At 44.2% G+C, this 12,352-nt stretch overlaps 1 protein-coding gene across 1 annotated transcript; it reads right to left on the bottom strand.

The window, feature by feature from the left end:
• Positions 1–298: 298 nt before the first annotated feature.
• On the bottom strand, positions 299–2,099 carry LOC125430090 (GTP-binding protein Rhes-like). Its single transcript, XM_048491835.1, has one exon. It carries the CDS (start codon positions 1,790–1,792, stop codon positions 1,166–1,168), a length of 627 nt encoding a protein of 208 aa, XP_048347792.1. The 5' UTR covers positions 1,793–2,099; the 3' UTR covers positions 299–1,165.
• Positions 2,100–12,352: the final 10,253 nt, after the last annotated feature.

The raw sequence follows: 12,352 nt of genomic DNA on the forward strand, positions 1-12,352 counted from the left end.
TTTTTCAGAAAAGATGGTTTCAAAAAGTAACCAAGCGTTAGGGTAAAATAATGACACAAACTCTAGCTCCAGCCTCCTCCTTTCCTCCAGCTGTAATTTCTTTCTGCTTCGGATATATTTTAGCATATCAAATGCCTCTCTGTGGCTGCTGTTCACTTTCTGCTCTTTCTACCGGTTTTCAGCTTAGTAAAATGTTAGTAGCTCACTGATTGCTTCAGACTGCAACTTTATAAACAGGACACAATCACTAGACAAAGTCACATCTTTCACAGCAAAGAAGAAAAACACATCAGTCTTCTTTTTGCAGTTTAGGTTTCTTTTATTAGATACATTTGAAAAGGTTAAAAAAACCCTAAGCAGGTAATACACAGTGAGGCACAGACCAAATTGCCAGGTAACATACACTTCTTTCCACAATGCCACGATGCACAGATGCCTCAGACAGTGGTTACTTCACTGCAAACAAAACCTGCACTAGACCACATCCATGCAAATACTCAATGCAAACACTAGAAGCAGTAACACTGATTGTGTGGAAAGTGATCCATGCACACTTGCACAATATATATATATACATGCACTTGCTGTTCCATGGACAACAATTCATTCTTCCTTTCCCAGCTTCAAACATGTAAAGAAATGTTCTGTCATTCAGTGTCTGATGAAATAAACAGGTGTTCCATTAAAGAAATGTTTCTTTTGGCAGTTCCAAACTCCTGACTTCAGTGATATGGCTCACAGAATTTTGTCTGTGTTGCCACAGACACTTGTCTGTGTGACCATACACTGATCATTCACCTTGACCAAGCTGGATCCATAACAAGAATGTAACTTAGCTATTCACATTTTTTCTATCTCTGCATTAACACCAGGTATGAATAATGAAAACAGGACAGAACTAGGATTCTCAGGCATTAAAGGCATCCCAATTCTTATGCTGCAACTCAAAACTGAATGCATGAAATGGCACACAAATTTGTGGCTTTGGGGCCCTCCCCCACAAGTGGAAATTACAGTATTATGACAAACCATCACATTTTGCTCAGGTTTCCTGAGCCCCTAAATGAGAGAATACCACAACACTGATACAATGGATGCAACCTAGTCTCTGTACTCAGCCCACAAGAGTTTTCAAAAAGTCTTGCAGCTACGGTCCTTGCAGAGTTCAACAGACTGTACAGCTGTTGGCTTTGTTCATGGGGGGCCTCAGTGGTGGCTCCTTGGGAAAAGTCTCCCGCCTTCGGCGCAGGGCAGGGCTCAGTCGGCTGGGCAGGTTGACTTGCTGGAGTAGCTCTCTGAAGACCTCCACCACGTTTTCATTTTCTTTAGCCGATGTCTCCAGAAAACGACTGTTCCAGTCAAGCTCCACCAAGGAAAGGGCATCCTCAGGTAATACCTGTCTAAGCCCTCCTGCTTCTGCCTTGTTGCCCACCACCACAATGGGTGGAAACTTATCCTCTTTCAGTTCAAGGATCTCATCATGCAAAGTCTTGACATAGTCAAAGGATTCAGCGTCGTCCACAGCGTAAACCAAAGCGAAGGCATCACTGTTCTGGATGGAAAGTTTACGCATGGCTGGGAAGGAGTAGCTACCACTGGTGTCCAGGATCTCAACTTTAATGGTAGCTCCACTCACCTCATACTCTTTGGTGTGCAACTCTTCCACTGTCCGCCGATGCTTTGGCTCAAAGGTATCCAGCAGGAAGCGATGAATCAATGCTGTCTTGCCCACTCCAGCTGCACCCAGGAAGACCAGACGCACTTGGGTCTTCTCCTTCACTGCCAAAGACATGATTCTATGTGTTTGTACCTGTGCAGAGGGCAGGTGAGGACAGGAGATTAAAGTCCCAAATACCTGCTGAGAAAACGTGTGCCAGGCCTTGATGCTCTGTGGCTTAGAAGTTAGTATCTATTTCCACTGTACTTTTCGAAGTTCACCTCCAGTCTTGTTCTCCAACTTCTCCCTGCTGAATTGCTGCTGTGTACACAGTTGCCTGGCTTGCTTTCCCATGTATTTATGCTCGCTCCTGCCTGTCTGTCTCTCTCTCTCACGCACACAGAATGAGTTTCGACTGCCTCCTCTGGTCTCTGCTGGGGGGGATGTTGGGGGTGGGCGGGGGAAGAGCAGGGGACAGATGGATGCTCTGGGCCAATCAGCTGAGCCCTGTCCTTGAAATCCATCCCCAGACCCTGGAGAACGAGAGAGAAACTCACTAGCGTACATCACACATCGCTCCTGCCAGGGCTGGTTGCTTGAAGCAGTTTAGCTGCCTCTTGGCTGCTGTGCACACGGAAGCCACAGCCTTTTGCCCTCCTGGGAGATTAACTTGCATTAGCTGGAAACAGCATGTTGTTCTTTGCATTTCCTGGAATGTTCTGTGCCCTCATTGCTTTTTTCCACCTCCTTTGTTGGCAAATTGTACAGTAGGGTGTTTTAAAAAATCTTAACAACAACAAAAAAAACCCCTCCCAGTTCTACACAATGAACCACTCGTTTGTGGGGATTTTTAGTTTACAATTTTGCTACCAGGTGGGTGGATGGGCAAATAGGAAAAAGAGATCAAATCAGAATCAGAGGAGCACCTACTATGTGCTGAAGCAAATGTCCCTCATTATAATCAGATTCTGTTATTTGTTTTTGTAAGTTATATTCAACATTTTTAATAATTTTGTACCTCAGATTAGGCTTATTTAGATTTCAAATAACTGAATGGTATAACAAGGAAGCAATCAATAGGATTTAGGGAACTGACCTGGCCACTTTACAGCTATGCAAGTCACGACTCATGTCCCTTTTGCCTTCCTGTCTAACCCCATTCAGTTTCCTTATGTGCCCTATTAATTCAATCTAACATATGGCACCAAATCCTTCGACATAAGTGAAGGCAGTCAAGGACTCTTTTAAGGGTGTGTGTGTGTGTGTGTGTGTGTGCGCATGTGCGTGTGTGTGTGTATTGACTGAAGCCCCTTTCCTGTGTCTCTTTCCCTGGCAGACATTCATGGAATTTTGTTTTTCTTCTCGATAACTTTGCCACTGTTAAAACAAGATTGCAGCACAAACTGTTCCCTCTTTCAACTCTTCCATCTTCCAGGTTCCTGGCATTTTGTGTCAGGCTGTGGGCAATACAGTTCTTATCACTAGCACTGCTGAGAGCCATCATGGAATCCCAGATAAAGATTCCCTCCAAACCCAGCATCCCCATACATTCGGGACATATACAAGATGCTTGATCCCAGCAGTTGTTGTTGCTATCTTCCGCTGGCAGTTCGTCCACATTCCCAGGGCAATCTGGGCCTAGGAGATTTTGTATCCATAATCCTTCTTAAGGTTGGCAAGTCTCTGAAGATGCAAATCTGACAAGAGGTAGGCCCATCCAGTACTTGTCAGGCAAACCAGGATGCGAATGATCACCTGACAGCCAAATTCTAGTTTCACAAATGAGCCAAAGTTAAAGGAAACCGTGGTTTCACATAACCTTGAGCCGAGGCAGCTTCTTGATCTTCATTATTGCACTTTGTGCAGTTTGTCAGCCTTCCGGAAAAGAAATTTCACAGTCCATTCCCAGATGTCAGGATGAAGGCCATGCTTGGTTGCTAAGTGATAAGGAAATTTGTTAGAGCAAATTACAGGAATTATTGTAACCCAAATAACTTCAGACTTATTCGGTCATATCTAATAAGGATCACCAGTTCTTCCTAATTCTACTAATGGTTGCTGTAGCACTCTGCTTTTTCTTCTATTACTAATGTATCAGTAAGCATTCTTACTCTGTAAACCATAAAGTTAAAGATCTAGGTCTCGGGGAAGAGAGGGTTTTATTTGATTTGATTTCTACCAGCTTCCTGCATAGATTAGTGTTGAGGCAGGTACTTCTTTTGCAGCCTGATTGCCCAGGTATTATCCCTAGACCAGTGGTTCTCATAAAGTATGTGCTACATGGAAGCCATATAGCAGGAGAGCTCTCACTCCTGGCCTCTGGCTGCCTGCTGCTGACCAGTACAGCAGCAGAGGGAGAGTTTTCTTGGGGCAGTGCTATGACATCACTTCTGGTATCATAACTGAAAATGATCTCATGCAGCACCAGAACACTCCAGCAATCCCCCAAGTCTCTATGATTTTACGGGTTACATGGCCAGAAGTGATGTTGCTGTGTTGTGTGGCACACAGTCCTGCCTCACCCTAAAGCTAAACCCTCCTGGGAGCCTCATGGTACAACGGGAAAGTATCTGACCAGCGTTTCTGATGGAAGACAAAATGACCGTTTAGCACAGCAGGGGAAAATGTCCCAAATCAGTAGCAGTGGAAACATTATTTCTCTGTTCCAAATATTTGAAGGTTCTCAAAAAAAAATAAAATCCAAATCAACCCATCAAATAGATTGCAAAAGTAATTTGTTAATCATGGCAAACATAACATAGCCTATAAGCACCCTAATGTCTTAAAACTAGAGTTCATTCCATGGCTGAGAATCAGAGCAGTTTTGCATACTTGAAGCAAAATTGAATGGTTACCATTTGAAATAATGGAAAATTCATAGCTTCCATTGAGGCCTCTCTTTCCATAGAAAGAATAGTTCCTCTCAGTTGCCTCGCAGTTGCCCATGAAGAATCTCTTTAAGCAATAACAGATGGTCAAGATGAACTCTTAAGAGTTTCTAATATCCAGGTACTTGCTTTAGCTTTCCAAGGTACACAGAACTTCACTCCCACTTGCTGAAATTACCACCTGTTAGTAAAGTTTAAGTTAGCATGGAAAAGCATTAGTAATAATTTGAGTATAAAGTGTTTCAAATAACTGCAGTATTTTGTACATTTCAGCACAAAAACTCTGATTCCTCCCGATGAAGCTTATATCCAGTTCCAATTCCAAAGCCTTTATTGGCATTATAAATTACAGAGTTAGTAAAAAGGGGCATTTATCAACTAACTGAGACATTAAAATATTAAAATACATTAAAACAACGTTGAACATTCACAACATTCACACACACATAAAATAGTTTAGCCGTTACTACTATGTAGGCAATGATTGGCAACTGACCAAATAGTTCCTCAAAAAACTCGCAACATTCTCACATACGAGATCACAGGAACCGTTGAGTAGAAAATTCATAGCAGATGGTAGCCTGACATCGTTTGAGCTCTCTATCAATGGACAGATGTATATAGAGCGTAACAACTCGTACATTGGACATTCCAATAATACATGTTGAACAGTCTCAACAACGGCCATATTGCATTGGCATAACCTGTTCTCATATGGAGTGTTATTATACCTGCCAAAAGTCATAGCATTAGGCAGAGCGTTAAAACGAGCCAAAGTGTACGCTCTGCGTTGTTTGGGGTTGTGCAAAATGTACAAATAGTTGGCACAATGGTCTGATCGGACAATTCCCAAGGCCTGTGGAGAGCAGCTTTTCCCCCCCTCCTGCACCATTTCCAGTTTCTCTCGTTCAACTAAAACAGACTTAATTTCATTATGAATTCTGATGGCAGACATAGTTTGGAACTAGTCGGCTGTTAAGCCCATGCTGTTAAGTTTCTTATCTATGTCAGCCAACCATTTCACAGAAGCAGATTCTGATAAGAGTTGATGTATAAAGCTATTTGGTTTGGGCTCAAAATGAATTTGGGTCCAGTACTTAAATGTTCTTGTCCATGCCATCAATTCCATGCTATTTTGTCCAGTTTCTCTACGTAGGGTGTCATAAGGGACACACCTTGGTGACCCTAAAATTCTTCGCAAAAAGTATGCCTGTACTGACTCGAAAGGTGGTTTAATTTGGGTAATCCATATTGGGGCTCCGTATAATAGATGAGGGATTATTTTTGCATTGAAGATTTTCAGTGCAGCGGGGACAAATTGGTGTCCTTTAGAATAGAAAAATCGGAGAATCGCTGCAGCGTTCACCTTAGCTTTGTTTTCTACTTGTTTGCTGTGGGGGACCCAAGATAGGTTGTAGCTGAATAGGAGCCCTAGATATCTAAACTGGCTTACTTGCTCTAGGACATGGTTGTTCACTTTCCAGCTATATTTCCGCCTAGATTTTGCAAAGATCATAACTTTTGACTTGTCATAATTGAGCGTCAGCTTATTTACATGACAGTAATCTGCACTGCAGTTTAATAGGCGTTTTAAGCCTACTTGGGAAGATGACAAAAGAACAGCGTCATCTGCATAGAGCAGGGTAGATATTTGTACGGAACCTAAACATGGTGGATGGCCATCAATTTTAGTTAAGGTTGCAAGGAAGTCATGAAGAAATAGATAAAATAGACTGGGTGCCAGTGGGCATGAAGCTTATATAAAGACTGGCTGTGGTGGGTTTTCTGGGCTGTGTGGCTGTGGTCTGGTAGATCTTGTTCCCAATGTTTCGCCTGCATCTGTGGCTGGCATCTTCAGAGGTGTATCACAGAGAGAAGTCTGTTACAAGATTGCAGCACAGACTGTTCCCTTGAGGTTTCAACTCTTCCATCTAATCTTTCCACTTACATGCAAATGTGGCTACAAATGTACATGGACTGATAAACCCACCAGCAACACAATGCACTCAACCACACCTTTGCATAGCAAGTTTCACCCAAACACTTACTGATTGGTTCCCCACCCTGGGACATGGACAATATATACCCCACAAAAAACATTCCCTTCTCACTGGACACAGTGTGTAACAGACTTCTCTCTGTGATACACCTCTGAAGACGCCAGTCACAGATGCAGGTGAAACATTAGGAACAAGATCCACCAGACCACAGCCACACAGACCAGAAAACCCACCACAACCATTAAAAATAATTAACAAGATAACACAGCCTGATCCCTCCCCCCCCCAGTTTTTTTTACTGCCCACTGAATACCTTAGGAAATAAAATTATTTATGCCCCTTCCTGAATAGGAAAGAAAGGCAGCCTCTGTATCAGCTCTGGTAAACCATTCCAAAAGATCCATTTGGCCACAGAAAAAGCTTGTGACCTGACTATTGCCAATAGTCAGGGCACCAATAGGGGATAGCTGTCTTAACAGCACAGCTGCAGGATGGGATGATGCAGGGGCAAAGCCACAAGGGGACAGGGGGCGCGTTGTGCACGAGGGGCACGCCTGGGGGTGCAAAAAATCACCCCAGGCCCCTCCCCCTTCCCCGCACGGCACCCCCCATGCTCCCCGCACTCCCCTCCCGTGGCGCCCCCATCCCCCTTCCCATACTTACCTTAGTTCCTCTTTCAGAACTTTTTCAGGCTTCAAAAGGCCTTGTTCTCAGTAAAAATGGCCTGAGGAACTACAGTTCCCAGGAGACCTTGGGGCTCACAAGGTCTCCTGGGAAGTATAGTTCCCATCAGGCCTTTTTTTTAAACTGAGAACAAGGCCTTTTGAAGCCTGAAAAAGTTCTGAAAAAGGAACTAAGGTAAGTATGGGAAGGAAGAAGGGAAGCGCTACAAGTGGCTACTGAAGTGGGGCATGGGGTATGCGGAAAATGTGGAATCTTACGCCTTGGCCCAGTTTCTTGGCCCAGATACGCCTCTGGGATGATGCCAGGAGATGCAGTTTGATGACCATGAGAGAGCACAGCCCCTATTACCCAGATGTCGAATCCTGCCACTGCTGGAAATGGTGGCAGCTCTTCGAGTTTCATCAGAAACGCTATGGTAAGAACTTCCTGTAAGTAGATGAGGCTCTATTTTTCTTTATAATTTTTCTTCCAGGACGTTGCAACCTCCACTACCCTCCTGCCAGTTGCCAGGCGCTGCCTAATTTTCTTCCCTCCATCTGTTGGCATCTTGTGGTAATGAATTTCATAACTGTGGTACAGTCTGTGCCAGTGATAATAACTGGAGCTGTGGTAGCTATCACAGTGTCAAGCAGTCCTGTGTTTTTCTTGCAGTGAATGAGGAGAGAAGGATACAGAGATCTGAGTAAAGCATTCTTGTTTTGGTTTGCTGTACAGCTAATCATGAATCCACAGACTTGCCTCCGACGGCAGTTGCCATCCTCACATAGTACACTACAACATTTGTACTCTTCTAAAACACACACGTAAGCTTGATAAGAGAAAATACAACCATCAATTAGGGATACAAAATTAGAGACCTAGGGAGTCCTGTGGTGCTGGGGGCATGGGGGCGTCATCCTGTTCAGATAAGGAAGGTCTGGTCTCCCTTATCAGCACATCTTCCAGTGACACATGGCCTCTCTCTCCTCCAGAGTTCCATTTATTCAATGTAACTGTAATGTTCATCCTAGACAGCAAGCAGAGATTGGAGATTGGACTACCCTCCTCATCTTTGGCTTTCAATGTCCATTAATGCTGCTAAGTGGAGGGTCAATTCTCCAAGTTAAAAGCTGTCTTACCCAGATATGCCCTCACACTAAAGGCCATTGATGGCTTCCTGTCACAGCTTTTGCCCTAGCCTTTCCGGCTTGGCAACAGACATGGGGCAAGTGGGGGGGGGGGGGGGGGACAGGCAGGCTTGTCAGGACAGGACACCCAGTTTCAAGGCCTTTGTAACCTGCAACAAGTTCCATTAGTCCACAAGTATTATTGTCATGTTTAGTCAGGACAATTGCATAACAAAAGCCACCACCTAGTGGTTGGCAACCATAGAAGAAGGTAAGGGGCTGGTGGTAGGTTGAAAAGGGAAGGAGGACCCTGGGAACACCCTACCTGGGGGACCCCCCCCCCCCCCACCCGCAAAGCCTGGAACCAGTTCTCTCTGTTTGCTTCAATCTCTTTTTTCTATTAAACGTTCAGTTCCTCATCCATGTACCTTCGGAATTCAGCTATAAACATGCTTTACTGATGTGTTCAGAGAACGGTCTGTGACAGTTATTTCAGCCAGAGAGAATGAGAGACAGAGGGAAAATTCTACGGACAGGCTCCTATCTAGATCTGCTAATTGGATTTGGGATGCAGGAGTGAACTGGCCTTAAGACATTTACTAGTGGGCCAGTACCACCCCCCGCCCCCCCAATCTGGGCCAGGGCAGCCCAGTGGCAGAAAAGCTGTCCCCAAGCCTCAGGAAGGGAGAGGCAATGCCGGACCAACCCTTGCACAGCTCACCCTGCACTAGTGAAGAGGGCAGCAGTGTCTGTGAAGTGATACTGTGAAGTGACACTAGTGTGTCTGTGAAGTGACACTAGTGAAAAGTGCCTTGGGTTGCCAACTCTGGGTTGGAAAGTTCATGGAGATTTTGGGGGTGGAGCTTGGGAAATAGGGGCTTAGAGAAGACAGGGAGCTCAGTGAGGTACAATACGATTGAACCCACCTTTAGTCGTTTTCTCCAGGTGAACTCTAGCAGCACTGGATCGGCCATAGCTCACTTTGCCTGGTAAGAGGAGGTGGCACCCATCCAGCTGGGCAGATAGATTTCTCCCCTCCCTCCTCTGTGGGGGTGAAGCAGTGGGATAAGGGAGCCCACTTCCAGGGCTATCCCACCCCGAAGTCCCCCCGTGGAGGCTGTGCCAGAGCTCCCTCTCTGGACACAGTCCCCCCTGCTGTGCAAAAGCTACAGTCAGAACTCAAGTTCCCAAGCAGATAGCCAGGGTGAGGCAAAACTGAAAGGGATTCTTGTGGTACCTTAAGGGCTAACTAGTTTATTTAAGCTTTCATGGGCTAGAGCCGTGGTGGCGAACATTTGGCACTTCAGATGTTATGGACTACAATTCCCATCAGCCCCTGCCAGCATGGTCAATTGGCCATGCTGGCAGGGGCTGATGGGAATTGTAGTCCATACCATCTGGAGTGCCAAAGGTTCACCACCACTGGGCTAGAGCCTGCTTCATCAGGTATCCCACTTTGACAGATGTGGATGTATCTGACAAACGGGACCCTAGCACATAAAATCGTATGTTAGTATTCAGGGTGACACAAGTTTCCCCTTTTGTTTCACAAAATTGAAGGGGTCTTTAACAGGAAAACTGTGAACTGTGCTAGTTTAAGGAATGGCCATGGAAGGAAAGGAAAGCCTTGGAGCAGAGGCATAAGTCTTTGCATGGCCCTACAAGTCTCATGCTAGACAGTAATTCTGTTTTGGAGAGCACCACTGAGAAGGAGGCATGCTAAAGACAGCCTTTGAAAAAGGCCACAGTTCTCTTCAAGCGCGTAAACAGGCCATTGCAAACTGCCAGCCTGAAGAAATTGGCGGTTGCTGTCATATTGACTTTGCCCAATCCTTCAGAAAGAGACCTGGAACTGCAAAGAGCAGCTGGGAGCCTCGCTGTCTGTCACTACGGATTTTGGTGATATGTCTCCACACTTTCCTCCTCAGTTACAGCCACTGCTGCTGATGTGCCTTTCATTTCCTTATGCTTTCCTGATGATCAGCTTGAAACAGATTGGAGTTGCCATTTGTAGGATACTAGTCAAATGAATACGTGATTTAGAAAATCTATTGTGAACTATGCTCAGTGCAACATTACAGTTCTCATTTTGTCTGGATGGCTGCTGAGTCAGAATTTGGCCATCAGGATTTTCAGTTGTCAGTAATGTTTAGTAAGACCTGTTTGTCCTTTGTAACTGGGCCTTCAGAAAATTTTACCCAAACCTCTATTGCATCTCCTGTTTTCCTTCCTTCCTTGGACGATATGATAACATATAACTGGCCTGTCTGGAAAGAGCAACACGTTACTTTTTGGGCAGGTGGATCTCTAAGTTTAGTGAGCTAGAACACCATCACTACTAGGGTTTACAGGCCTCAATGTAATTCATCCTATTATCATGCGGCCTCCCATACTCTTTATCTACATCTTCAACCTTTTTGTGCTTTAAGGCAGACATCTTGTGATTTTTGAAACTTTAGTGCCACCCATCCATTGTCTTCTGTTTCTTGAAGGTTAAACTCTGCCAACCTCCTTATGAAACACACTGTCTTTTCTCGTTCCCCACCCCCTTGATTTAGCCTGGGCTTGGGCAGCTTTGACTGAAAGTTTCTGCTTGAGCTGGGCTGGATTTCTTTTATAGGCTTAGATTTATTGCCATCTTTTGAATGATTGCATATTTTATGTACTGTTAGAATTGTTTTTAAAAACATTGTACACCTCCCTGAGCCGAACTTCAGTCAGGGCGGATGGGACATAAATTGAATTTTTAAAAATTAAAAAACTGTATACGACATCTCATTTAGTGATTTTGTATGGACTTATAAAACAATACTATCCTAATCCCATTCAGTTTTGTAAGCATTCTTGTCCTTCCTTCAGCTATCATTGCTGGAAAATGAAATATCTAGGATGTAAGGGGGAAACCCCTCTGGCAGTAAAAACTACGTAGTACCATGGAGTGTTATCTCCCTTTAAAACATCAAAGAAACACATTACAGCCTCTGTGAACTATGAGGGAGTCAACATACTAAAACATGAACTAATCTGAACCTGAATTCCATAGCCTGAAAAAGTCTCAAGGATAAAGATAGGACAAGAAGTAGAAATATCAGGAAAAATATTGCAAGAGAACTAACCCTGTTCTGGAGACAGCAGAACAATCTTGATATGAATCTTCTTAAAGATATTACTATGTCCTTAGAAAGAGAAAGGATCAGCACTGAAGGCAGTAGTGATATTGCAACACCACAGCCAACTAAGAAAACAGGCCACAACTATACTCTTGCCTCACCAAAACATCTAAGTGTGGTTGGTAGCTGTTCGGTGGAAATGAAAGTAGCGTGTTTCTGCAGTAGATCACCCTTCAGTAATTTTCCTGGCACTCCATTTCAGAATAATACATTTATACATTTTTTTTCAATCACTGTTGTGTTTAACAATAATATCTTATGGTCTTTAGGGGAAGAATTGTGAATTATGGAATTTTAAGCACTGGTCATCATCTTCAACTTTATTCAATTTCGTTTAAAACACTCTTCCATCTTCCTCTAGTCGTGAGGGTGGTGGACTGGGAGGGGCCTCACAAGTGGAATAGCCGAGGGCCTCTCTTCATCTAAATCCGGCATTGTAGAGTGGATCTTGTCAAGGAGATCTGGGCCATTCTGAGTATTTTCTTAAGACTGAAGTTCTATTGCGCATGGGAGAATTGTGTTTCATGTTCTAAGTAAGGGCTGCATCTCAATTTCCCAGGGGCTGCTTCTCAAATGTATGGCAGGTACCTCTCTGTGACATCTCAGAATATTTGACCTCTTGATTTGCAAGCAACTACCTTCGTTTTTTGTTAAGGAAGTGGTCTCGTGTCATTTTACTCTTTAAAAAACAAAAAAGCAAAACAAACTTGATCCTGGCTGCTTAATCCAGCTCTGTGAAGCAGAAATGACACATCCTGGCAGTTGACATCCCTGAGGAGAATTTAGCATAAAAACACAACAAGCCTACAGCAGTCTGGCATGCTGTGAACATGCCACCCTGCCCATC

The sequence above is a fragment of the Sphaerodactylus townsendi genome, linkage group LG03 (assembly GCF_021028975.2).
Source record: "Sphaerodactylus townsendi isolate TG3544 linkage group LG03, MPM_Stown_v2.3, whole genome shotgun sequence".
In the NCBI taxonomy this organism is placed as follows: domain Eukaryota; kingdom Metazoa; phylum Chordata; class Lepidosauria; order Squamata; family Sphaerodactylidae; genus Sphaerodactylus; species Sphaerodactylus townsendi.

Coding starts and splice junctions, on each gene's coding strand:
- LOC125430090 (XM_048491835.1), bottom strand. CDS start 1,792: ATGTCTTTGGCAGTGAAGGAGAAGACCCAAGTGCGTCTGGTCTTCCTG.